The 12,481-nt window shown below is 41.8% G+C and overlaps 3 protein-coding genes across 3 annotated transcripts; 1 reads left to right on the top strand and 2 right to left on the bottom strand.

Moving 5' to 3' along the window:
- Positions 1-415: 415 nt before the first annotated feature.
- On the bottom strand, positions 416-1,312 carry BCR41DRAFT_356341 (PQ loop repeat-domain-containing protein; the record flags this gene model as incomplete). Its single annotated transcript, XM_022024631.1, has 1 exon — positions 416-1,312. A coding segment is annotated over one exon (877 nt), but the record flags the coding sequence as incomplete, so codon positions are not given.
- A 2,570-nt stretch (positions 1,313-3,882) lies between these two features.
- BCR41DRAFT_397591 (hypothetical protein) lies at positions 3,883-9,452 on the top strand (the record flags this gene model as incomplete). The annotated part of the gene is made up of 21 exons (XM_022028896.1): positions 3,883-4,075; positions 4,232-4,328; positions 4,416-4,521; positions 4,630-4,768; positions 4,892-5,052; positions 5,180-5,236; positions 5,332-5,423; positions 5,575-5,750; positions 5,832-5,948; positions 6,060-6,234; positions 6,351-6,506; positions 6,589-6,697; positions 6,795-6,874; positions 6,960-7,033; positions 7,156-7,468; positions 7,568-7,824; positions 7,929-8,027; positions 8,109-8,214; positions 8,290-8,626; positions 8,755-9,262; positions 9,352-9,452. The coding sequence occupies 21 exons, from the start codon at positions 3,883-3,885 to the stop codon at positions 9,450-9,452; spliced, it is 3,453 nt and encodes a 1,150-aa protein (XP_021880203.1).
- Positions 9,391-12,367, bottom strand: BCR41DRAFT_387494 (hypothetical protein). The gene is made up of 10 exons (XM_022027903.1): positions 12,232-12,367; positions 12,000-12,091; positions 11,761-11,835; positions 11,496-11,640; positions 11,324-11,386; positions 11,077-11,209; positions 10,911-10,990; positions 10,726-10,824; positions 9,736-10,630; positions 9,391-9,647 (listed from the first exon to the last, which is right to left on the bottom strand). Exons 1-10 carry the CDS (start codon positions 12,295-12,297, stop codon positions 9,469-9,471), a joined length of 1,827 nt encoding a protein of 608 aa, XP_021880202.1. The 5' UTR covers positions 12,298-12,367; the 3' UTR covers positions 9,391-9,468.
- Positions 12,368-12,481: the final 114 nt, after the last annotated feature.

The following is a 12,481-nucleotide window of genomic DNA, read 5'->3' as shown; positions in this document are numbered from 1 at the left end:
ATTTCCAATGGAGCCTCCAGAAGAAATAAGCAAACTTTATTTTGGCGGTAACTCCACAATCGTGCAGACACCTTTGCCATGGCTGTAACAAATTTTCAGGAAAGGAACTCAGTATATCATGTTGATATTATTTCTTTATGCAAATGTTTTTGTGCTTGGTGTCGACTACCAAATTTACACACATGCACACACCAAACGGCCGCCAAAATCACCACTCCCTTCTACAAGATCATTAACAAGGCGCCGTCTAACAAGAAGAAGATTAGATAGCTTTTACTCCAACCAATAAACGCAAGCAATAACGTCACTCCTATTTCCGTCATTGATTCCGGAATCTGAAAGCCAACGAATGTCTCTGCTTTAACGCAAAAGCACTGGAGCTGTTGGAGCAAAGAGCGACAACTGAACCCATTTCCTGGAAAAACAAAGATTATTTTATTTAATACTATCCTCTTCTTCTCCCGCGGAGCTAAGCTTGGATTGTGTGGTCTCTTTGTGGAATTGGCGGCGTATCGTTATGAACCCTCCAATAAGGAACACTGAAATACCAATTGGACATAAAATACTGAGTATAGATGTTCTAAGTATTAGAAGTACTACGAATACACAGAGCATAAGACTTAATGTAGACACTACAAGTGTGGTGTACCATCTACGCGGGGTATATATGACTAGTTGTATGATATTGAAATATGCCAATGTTGAAGAAAAATATGTCATGTATGTATACTGCAAAGGCATTTTCAATGTGAATTGCATGATGACATCGGTGGTCTTGCCCATCAAAGATAACCCCAGAGATATGTATGACTGGCCATCAACAGATCGCCTTTTCATGTTCAATAAGACTTGGAAGTATGTCTCGATGGACCAAAGTACAATTGACACCCACACGAGCTTGGACGATGTGTCTTCACCAAATGCTTTCGTGCATTCCACGGCTATAACTGCTGAATATATTGTCAAAGAGATTAAGACAAGCGGGAGCTTTCTGGACATTGATACTTTGGAGTATAGTACAAACTGGAAGAGCATCACAATTTCGAGTATCGGCATGTACCATCCACTTATTCTGGTAAACAATGGGACGTCGATGTCGAGTATGAAAAAAAGGTTGATGAGACTGGCGCAGAAATTACAAGAGGCCCAAATAAAGCTGAGACCAGCAGTGGATTTTCGACGGTAGTTTTTAATAATCTGTGGGAGGAGAACGATAAACCAGATTGTATTGCTCACATATCCACAGACATTTGCGGCTACGCAAAGCCAGATTGGCAGGCGATCGTCGCAGTTGGCTTGGAGAGTAGCCATGTTGAAGGGAATAAATGCTCGCTTTTTCATTTACATCTCCTTTTATATTTTTTGTTGCGTCTTGCTCCAATGACTCCAATAGCTCCAATGGCTCCAATCCTTAATTTGAGAGGGCCCAAGCAGCCTCATATCCGGTACAAGTTCAGCCGCCTTACAGGTGCTGTGCGAGGTGCTGTGCGGGACACTGTGTGATGTAGTGAAACATTTAAACAAACAAAGAGCCAAGCTTAAATTATGCTCAGAAATGCTATCCCACAGATATTCATAGGTAGGAAAATGGGGTACTGTGATTCCTCGAGGGCAATGATATAGCTTGATATATGGTTTTTGCTGATTATTTTACTGATTTTTTACCTCCATGGAGATTGCACCAATCCGTGTTTAACATATTGTTAGGAAGTTTAGGGGCTGACTGGACAGGAGATTTCGGATGGTTTGTGAAGCCGGTCGCTTCCAGCTACAGAGATATGAAAATTACTTCTTCGAACACAAATAGCACAATACAAAAGTCTGAACGAGGGCAGTCGGTACTCTATTGGTTCTGTATACAAAAGAAGGAACAAAGAGCCAGAGTTCCCTGAACTGCTTACTCATTTTATAGTCGACCCAACGTGACCATAATTAAACCAACGATATCAAGTAATGTGAAAAAAAAAGTCTATCAAGTAAGAACATCGGCAATGCCTCATAACTATGATGAAAGCACAGAGAGTTGGATCTGACCTACTCATGAGTGATGAAAGCTAAATGAATAAAATCAGTCCAAGGAATACTTTGGAATCGAGCTCCACTTACTTGCTCTATACAGAGTCTAATGACACCCATTCTCCTTGAATTGCGACCAAAAATAGCCGTAATCTTTTCTACTAAATATTTGGGTTTCCTTTTCTTAAGCTATCTTGCCGATATCCACGCTGTAGGCAAGAGCATGTTTCAAAGAAATTAACCGGCTAAATAAACAAATGTTATTTTGCCTTTTTCGTAAGCAGTGCCCATCTCTCGCAAGGATACACGGCAGACGCTGTCGGCTTTTTCAGCGGCGAATTGTAACAGGTATCGAACACACAAATTGAAGGATAACTAAAGTGATAGCTGAAGCTCAATAGGGGTATATACAGCGGTAGCATCACTACAAATGATCCAGTCATGTCATCCTACTGCACGGTATGGGGAAGGGTTTAAAAGGCTCCAGAGAGGGACTGTCGTGGAGCTGACGATCATTTGAATCGATCATTCACCAACATACATAATCTTCTTTAACAAAAGCAGAAAAATGCTACTGGTGTTTGAGCGGGCATCGTTACTAAAATCGACTGAAATAGAGGGATTTTGAAGGAGTGCTGTGTAATGAGTGTTTTATTTAGACCGTAAATTGCCTTCTATAACAGTTATGACCCCGGTTTAGCACCTATGAATGGAAGGTGGTATTGTCAGCACTCTCTATTGAGGGTCCTAGGTCTCCCAATAGCCGGTTGAAATATCTAACAGGGCTACTTCTCATTGCGACCGAGCTGTTCAGCAGGCCAAACTTTATAGTATCAGAGAGACCTCGATAGATCTTTGTTTCTTAATGGAGGCAGCTTTTTTTGGTGTTTAACTGTCTACTATGTCGAGATTTTCTATCGCACAAAAATGCTGTTATTATTCCAAAATAAAAAAGAAATATATGTATTCACTAGATGGTGCACCATGATGGATAAGGATCTCAAAGGTCTTTCATTAATAAATGTATAATAGAATGATCAATTCCCTTGTTTGATGTTGGATTATCGATCTTCTTATATGAGCAGTCTTGGTCTACTCTCTCATGCCTTGGCTTTCTACACTCATCCTAGGTGACAACACGATGCTTGTTGATTCTCCAAATCTGTCTTGATTTAACCGTATTTAGCGGAATTGGTTAGCATCCCTTGAATAGCTGCCATCCAGAGAGACTACTTAGAATGGACAGGATTCACCATGTTGTTCAAAACAACAAAACTTGGCTGAAAGTCTGTTAATTCTCAACCATGAGACAAATAATGCCTCTGGACGCTTCAATAAAATTATGGCGTGCTTTTGGGACGCAGAAAAGACAGCATTGTCTCTTTTGAGCAATGGAGGATATGGGATTTGTTCTTTGGAGGCAAACTTTTTGAAGCTGCGCCTGTTGCTAGTAAAAACACAAATGGTTCCCGTTTTCCGCATACTTCAGCGCTTCCACAATTCAAAGACTGCGACGTAGCCATCAAATCTTACATGTTTGTCGAATATTGACACACCCCTTGCAAAAGTTCAGGTGTATGCAAAGAGTATTGTTTAAGGGACGTAGAGAAGTCAATGACATGTGGCAGTGTTCAGGTTTATACAGGACCATATAGAGTCCGAACGGTCGCCTTATCCTACTTTGCTCACTCAAGAAAATCAACGCAATACTTAAAATAAAGCGCTTTCTACTCCTGAAAGCGCTTCTAATGCTTATAAAGTACGACCAGCAGCTTGGGCGGGTGACGTCTGAAATTCTAAAAATTTTGATTATTTGAAGTACATGAATATTTGAATGAGCTCTTGAGAACTCAACGTTTTGGACAAATGGCGTCCGCTGCTCTGTCATTCCCAATCGCATTTTGGACTGGCGTGGAACCCATCGCAACCGTGTCTGTGTCTCTCGCCTGTGCTCAATATGTCGTGACCGGACTCGAAGACGGACTCATCTGGGTGTTTACCATTTGTCAGTTTGAGAATACCTTGACAATCAAGGCAAGTAGACGAGCAGACGAATTACGTATATTTTATTACAAATACTTGACTGGGGTCAGGATCTTGGATATCAAAGATAAAGATGCCAATGGTGTCCGACAGACAGGACTGGAGTAATTGACGGTCAATTTGTAAATGATTTTATCCACCTTGCAGTTTAAGCCTACTACTCTTCTCATAGGACACAATGCCCGCATTACTGCGTTAGAAGCAATGTTAGTTGAAGGTGCAACAATGTCAGCAAGCGAATGGATTCTCATTAGTGCATCGGAGGACGGGTATGTTATAATATTATATTAGTGAGGGCTATTTAAAATGATGTATCCTTTGTGCTCAGACAATTAAGTTGCGCAAACCTTTTTTAGCGAAGTGAAAAAATGGAGCCTCGCTGATGGACGATGCCTGCAATCCAACCCTGACGCGTTCATCGGCGTGCCGACGTATCTAGGAGTGATCTCATCCCTCAAAAAGGTATCACTTGTTATGAAGTACAGTAAACTGTCGTTGTTGTAATGTGATGTATTATTATTGAAACGGTTCTCTAAATGGCTTACACTAATTTTCTATATGTCACAACAGTCAGGATCTGGTCCCAACTTTATTATATGCGCTGGTACTTCAAATGAAGCATGCATATTGGATTCAACTTCTTTGGAGGTGGTTCGTGTTTGGGGAGGTCACTTAGACTGGGTTTATTGCACTGCATTGCCAAGCGATGGTATGCTTCCTAGGACAGCAATATTTGTTTGTAAAAAATATATCATGGCCCAATCTCAATACCGAAGCTGAACATTTTTATTTTCAGAATATCATCAGAGTCGAATATTATCTGTTTCCACAGACTGCAAGATTTCGATTTGGGTTTTTGACACATCTAGTTTGACAGTGATCAAGTCCAAAACATACGACATCTGTACAAAAACAGAAGACAGTGTAGTTTCCTTAGTATCATGTCGCTACGAAGCGTCCAGGGTTGCCTTGGTGACAAGGAGTCTTATTCAGGTATAAAAATAAGATCTGTTCCCCGCACAGCCTAGGAGCTGTCATTCTAACTAGAAAATTTCATATGTAGGTGTATTCGCTACAATCTCACAACAATATATGCTGCAGTATACCATGCCCCGAAAAGGAGCCATTTGCAGGCGCAGAATTTATTAGCTCGGAGCAAATTGTGCTGTGGACAGAAGTAAGGTTCATCTGCTTTGGGTTCAAATTTGTAACTAAAGTCAGTAAGTCAGTAATGAGATTGACAGTGTGCTTTTTACGGTGGAAATCAAATAGTTGGGCCGAGTTCGTGTATATTCACTCAGAGGGCCACAGCTAGCCAGTGAGCAGATAGATGTGGATGTGTCAACTCTATCCACAGACGTAAGGTAAGATGTCGATGGTAGCGGTCTTTCATGGTATTTTGGCATGAGACATCGGACGCGTTAACAACCTGGATTTAATAATAGGGATATGTCAGATTCGGCGGTGCAAGGTAATGGTGTTTAATGCGGCATCATTTCTCATAATCGCATTCAGAACTTGCCTTAACCAAAGCTCCTCAGTTTCCGAATTTAATATCCGATTGGGGTACCGCCCCACCGTGACTATCCTAAGGAGTAATGAGTTACAATATGTACTATGTCTTCGAAATGCTTCTGTGGGGCTCGAGTACTCCCTAGCTCGACTGCCATGCGGAGACAATGATGAACAAGGTACTGTTGGTGACATATACTGAATCTAATGCAAGTGGTCATAAAAGCATACACACTAACTGTATTTGTTATTACATATAGCTCCCCATATCTACGAGTCGCATATTCAATGGGATTTCAACAGCGCTGGGCCCATTCTAAAGCCCTCTATAAGTTGTTCCATGATGCTTACCGATGTCTTGATAGCATTGGGTGACAGTAGGTTTCATCACTCGACATATTGTTGAAATGACATTTTTTGGGAACCAGAAGCACTAATATATGTTTTGCTTATGTTAGTATCAGGTCATGTTTGGATAATATCTGTAGACCAGGCGTTACTAGCCTTAACTCTTACACTCGAATCATTGCCCTCAGAGGAAATAATGATTTTGAGAGGGCATGTAGGAGCCATTACTACTATTTTCACATCCGATGACCTAATGCAACGCTCCTTCTTAATGTCAGGCGGCGAGGATTGCTCTGCCAGGATATGGAGCATTGAGTAAGAACTCAAAATGGCGCAATACGGAACTTGTCTCACGCATCAAATACGGTGAATTAAATGTGGTATTTTTCGCAACTTCTCCTTAACCTGTTTCCTTTATGAATTCATTTCAGTTCAGGTGCCGAGATTGCATGTTTTAACAACCATAGTAGACCAATTGCCCACTTCCTACAAGTCCCTGACGATGTTAATTCAAGGATTAGGAGAAGTGTGATATCTGTAGCGCAAGACTGCTCAATTGCCATCATTTCAATCGAAGAGATGAGCTGGTAAGGATAATTCACGGATTAACACGTCATGTAGTGATGTGCATAGGAAGGCGAGCTGATATTTTTTTCTTGTCCACTACAGCATCTATCTTTTTGGAGGCTATGAGCATGCTCTGCTATCAATTCAGTGGAGGCCATCAGAAGATTACATTGTGCTATGGTATGCGGACGCGACGGCATTTATTTGGCAGGTAGGATCAAGCGATTCAAATCAGTGGCCTAGAGATTTCATTTGTGCAAATTCATCAATCATGTTTTTATTTATACCCTCTGATAATTTCTGAACAGATGCAAACCGGCCATCTAGATCGTACTGTCAGAGGAGATTCTGCTCGTGAAATAATAATGGATCCTCGCTGGAAAAATTGGTGAGTCTGTAATAGAGAATCAGCGCCGAACTAATGGTTTGCAATCCATATTGATAACTAACTACCATCGCTCTTTTGTTCCAAGTGACATCGTCCATACGCGGTCGAACTCCTCTAAATTAGCATTTGACTGCATTACTACATGGCTCAGTGGCACAGGTAAGAAATACGCGTAATGCGATCATAAAAGTCATGATCAACAGGCTTTAACATACGGACTCTATCTTTAGTTTGCGTGCAGACTATTATCGTCAACCTCAAGCAAATTCTTAGTATATTAGCTCCGGCTCGCGTAGCAGAGCAGCAAGATTACATTGCAGTCCCTAATCTCGCCTCTCAGCCATCGAATACGGCTGATGTTAAAACACCTGCCCGTCGAGGAATGCTTATTGGGCAGTGGAGGTCCTCTACTAAATCCAAGGCGAAGGCAGTAGATCAACCAGTTACTCGTTCAGATGATATTCAGAAATGCTTGGATGCAGCGAAGAGAATTTTAAGTTTGATGATCACTGAAGATAATGCTCATGCGATTTCAATTCGGAATTCGCTCGGATTATCGCAGCCAGTTCGATCTGCTGCATTTGGAATGCGAGGGTACGATTGAGAGCAAAAAAGGTCATCAGTATAGTGTGCGTGGCAACAATAATCATGACTGGTATTGAATCTTCAATTATTTCTATCTGTGTTTTATAGTGCCTATGGAAATATATCAATTCAGGCGCCTGCGCATAATTGTGACACCACTTCTTGGTGCATATCACCTACAATGACGGCCTCCAAACTTATTACTATCCTTTCTTTGACTAAGATTGTGGTGTCGGTGTGCAACCTTAGTGTTGACATGGACATCTGGCCAAAGGATTATTGCAGTGCTGTCCAAGATTCAATTGGGGCGAATTACTGTCCACCTTCACTTTCTTATTTAGCGAAGTACTGGCAAGATCCTCAAAGTGAGTGAATGAAAACGACCTGGTCTTATTGATGAAATATATCCAGAGCCCCTACTATTTCTCGGAAGACTGTACTCACTATAGTCCTCTATAACATACTTCAGTGGAGATTCAAGAGGCAGCGAGAATAATTTTGCTCTCCACAATTGAGCGGATGTCAAAAGCTGAGATCTCATCGCTAGTAAAGTACTGGTCTGTATACTGTAAGTAGGTATCCGGTGATGATCATTCTGATAATAACTTTGCTATTCGATCGAAACTAATGATTCCCCCACTTCTATTAGTACCAGCAGCAGCTCTGCCAGACACATGCTCAAGTCAGTACATGGCTCGCTCCGCTATCATTCTAGGGATCATTGGAGCCGAAAACGCAGATGCTTTGCCCGAAACGTATGTCAAAAGATAAAAATTCGAATGCTTTATAATTAATTCACAATGCTTATTAAATTTTTGATTGTCAAATAGGGTGCGGAAATTGGTGGCTTTGTCACTGACGATCCTTCTCAATGACGATACTCGTCTATCATACAGAATTGCCTCGATTGATCTACTATCTCAAGGATTTGGGTCGTGGCAGCCATTCATTCGCGCAGATGCAGTACTGCACACACTATTTACTATGGCAATGGATTCACAGTCCTATAATACCCTAGTTTCCCGTAGGGCACGCCGAGCCATTGCTCGAATCGCTGCCATCAATCCTACTCTCTTTGTGACTACTTTGACGCAGGATATTTTGGATGTCAAGAAACAGGCTGATCGAGCAGGTCTTCTAAAGCTTGTCTCTATTTTTTCACGAAAAGTAATGATCAACATATCGTAGAGTGATGCAATCGTTACGACTACGTAGATGGGCACCGTTGCTGCACAAGTTAAAAGATGCTCAATCGTACTGACAGTCTGATCGCTGGTAATCATTCTAATTAATAGAATCCCGCCGTGTTGTATAAAGGTATTCCACGACTCACTGAAGCCATCGTAAAGTCACTTGATCCTATTGCTCCCCAAGCCCGTGAGTCCTTGCTTCCTGTCGCCACTTCCGTTATGATGGATCTTGTCCATTCTTTTCCCCAATTAGACTTTCACACCGGCTCGCAAAAGCTAGCCGTAGGTACATTGGAAGGCGCCATTGTTGTTTACGACCTTCATACAGCGACTCGCTGGCAAATCCTAGAGGGCCACAGTAAATCAGTATCAGCAGTGTCATTCTCGCGGGATGGTGAGACAATCGTATCGTGCTCGATCAAAGAGCGCTCCGTCCGCTTCTGGCATCCCAGCCCTGGCTTTTTTGGTATGCTCATGGGTGGCAATAGCCTATGGGCCCAAGTTAAATCTACCTCCGTAGGTGGCAGCAAACAAAGCCACAGCATGACTTCTCTATCATCGCAGCAATCCAGCCGTAAAATTGATTTTGCTCTAGAAGACTCAAGAGCGGCTGGTATGTAATTGAGGTAGCTCACTCGTTCCTAAATTTAACGGATTTGAGGCACTAACATGTTTTCCTTGTCAAAAAACGACATGATCTAGGATCAGAGGAATCTATGCTGAATCATGTTCGATTTGAGTGGACAGGAGACAAGGCTGTCAAGTTGTCGGTCTACGATCATGTCATGTCATTAAACATTTAAGCTATGACACTAGCATTTATTCAGTTGGCTCCGTGAAATTACTTGGAAATAAACCGCGCATATGGTTTCGATTATCATCGATGAGATCGCCTTCCCACCAGCCATCGTCACGTGTATGCAACACAGCGATGATATTCCCTTCCTTTAGACTTAATTCTTCAGGTATTGTGGCCTCGTAGTCATACATTACGCGAACTGTTATTGAGCAAATACCAGACAGTCAGACTGTGATTAGAATGATGACATTTCAATTCGAAGAAAAAGTGGTAGCAGTGATACCTACCATAAAAAAGAATCCGCCGCCCATCATGCGTAGATTGGGTTCCAGCCTGCGTGTGACTCTGTTCTGTGGCCCCACCATATTCATGATAGGATGTTTGGTGCTGAATCGGGGCAGAAGACCCACTATACGAGCTATTTGCTTTTCTATTCTGCAATGTAGCATCCATGCCATGGGTATTAGGCCAAGGGGCATCAGACTGGGCAGACATGGTCTGATTGCACCCTTGCGCAGCAGTTGAAGTCAACCTATTGATGCTAGTATTATTGACGGTGTTTTGGTATTGAGGATGCAATATTCCAAGTGTCGGCTGAGTAGTGGGAAATGAGGCTGAAGATGGCTGTAATGGCGCTTGCGACTGCCAATGTGGGAATCTATTCTCCTTTACAGTGCCACTAGCATCCAGGGATATTCCAAGACTATTGTCTGTAGAAATGGATGGCGATCTATCTCTGGTGAATTGCCGAGTGGAATTATTTTCTGCCGGAGGTTTAATGGCGCTGTCATCTTGGTCCATCAGAGCGGCAGTTTGAGGATCCAGCTTGAAAACGTTATTACCAACTGCTAGTGCCACCTCAACATGTGAACCTGGATTAATCCCTGTGTCGGCTCCATGGTCTATTGAGTGGCTTGGTGGAGGGCGAGAGGATGCTCCCGAATCATTATTGTTTATTATTGGCTGATGCGGTCCACAAACAGTTCTGACTCTTATCTCTTGCATTGATGCTCGAGGAGTAATTGTATTGTCCACTGTACTGTCGGATCCTTCGGAAGACTTTGGATTCAGATAGGTAGTAATATCAGGTACATCTTCTCCAGTAGCACACTCCTCAATGAAACTTTGCAAGTTCTGATTGACATCGCATAGCTCCAATGATGATCGTATCCGTTCGCAAGACTGGTATGTGATATAGGTATTCAAAGAAGCCATGATAAGTCTGGATAAACAAATTAGTACATGTGAATGTTAAGCCCGAAAGTATCACAACTGACCTCGTCATCCGCAACACATGCGCTCGATATGATATTGGCATAGTTCCAAAGAGTAGTCCGTAGGTAATCTATTCTCTGCTCTTCAAGAAGTTGAAATTTCTGTTGAAGAAATGACATAATAGATTAGGATCACAGGTGAAGACACAGCATTCTAGGCGAGTTTAATCTGTTCACCTGAAACATACATCACACGCCGAGCGCCAATCTGAAATCCATTTTTCATTGATTTCTGTTAATTGACGAATGCTTGCTTGGTATTCGATATCTATGCGGCCATAAAAAGAACATATGAGTTGTAGGATGCATGTGTAGACAATTTTAAGGAAGAAAGAGCCCAGTATCGAGTAATACCTGCAGCCCTTGATGCCAGCTCAGTTTTTTCCATTTTCAAGGTGACTTTATCAAGGTCCTTCCCTACAAGGTTCATTTTCGCAACTGAAAGACCCCTGGTTCGAATACATTCTGCATCATACTTGTCTTTCGCCTTTTTTTTTTTTTTTTTTTTTTTTTTTAAAAAAAAAAAAAAAAATATGTCCATGGATCTGTAAGTTAGATAAAATAAATTTTACTCGACGATAAAGCACAAAAGCATCAATACCTTAACAAGCTGTTGTAAGTAGAGCTGTTTGTTGCGGAACGATCGATCGATCGCTGTTTGATGCTATTGTTATTGTATGGTCGGGATTTCTGCCGTCAGCATAATTTGTTCTCAGTAGGCAGTAATATTTATCGCAAATGTTTGCTAATCTCATCAAGACAAAGAGTTCTACCAGTTTTCTTTTCTCCTTTTGGCTGTTATTAAAATCTGCAAGGGCAAGCTCCAACTGATCACGCATTTTGCCTGCCAGCTCAACATGGGATTTTCCGGTGGCTTCAATTTCATATCGGACGACATTAAGAGAATCGCGAAGTGATCTAGAAAGGTCCGTTATTTTCAAACCATTGGTCGGCGCTAGGTCATTTTAGATGCATCATGTATCTATTGTTGTCTCCAGAGCGCCATTACATCATTCTCAGAAAACCAATATTGCATACCCTAGCTCGTCTTTACCCAGCGGCGACTTTGACAATTTGATTAATTTCTTTCCATATTCCTCTTCAAGGGCAGCGCTAGACACAAAATAATAGTGATAAAGAAGCCCATGACAAGCAAACAGCCGTTAATAGAGGAATTAAGGCTGGTTGGTGAATTCTTTATGAGACTGTAGTCGCAGTCTTTTTGTAGATCCTCAGATGACTCCTCAGAGAAATAATTGGATGGATATTAAACTCACCGAGCCTGAAACATGCCTAAGACCTCTTGACAAGTCAGTTTGGCGTGGCGCATGCGTGTTGCAAGTGCAGAGTATCCGGCATCATCCTTTCCCTAGAAAGGCGCTTATGTAACAAGGTCAATACTGTTGTAATTATTGCTACAACGAAAGTTCCCAGATGGAGTATGAATGCAATCGTTAAGTATTAAATAAATTGCTTCAGGAAAGTATACGTAAGGGAATTCCCTCTTACCCAAAAGCTCTGAGCGAAGCGTGGCGGTGTAGAGTCGTTGGCTAATGTAAGTCGTTCTGTGTTCATTGTTGAGGGTTGTTTGGAAGCAATAAAACGAATGAATGTGTGCGTAATAATGCAAGAAAGGCGACATTACATCAGGTGGACAAACTAAAAATAAATAGGGTCTTTCACACTTATTTTGACCAAATAGTATTATTGATTTAGCTAGAACAGCAATGTTGGCGAAATTATATGACTGTAACTGACG

The sequence above is a fragment of the Lobosporangium transversale genome (assembly GCF_002105155.1).
Source record: "Lobosporangium transversale strain NRRL 3116 chromosome Unknown BCR41scaffold_25, whole genome shotgun sequence".
NCBI classification, from domain to species: Eukaryota; Fungi; Mortierellomycota; class Mortierellomycetes; order Mortierellales; family Mortierellaceae; genus Lobosporangium; species Lobosporangium transversale.
The sequence above is the reverse complement of the archived record's forward strand: the minus strand, read 5'-3'. Positions and strand labels throughout refer to the sequence as shown.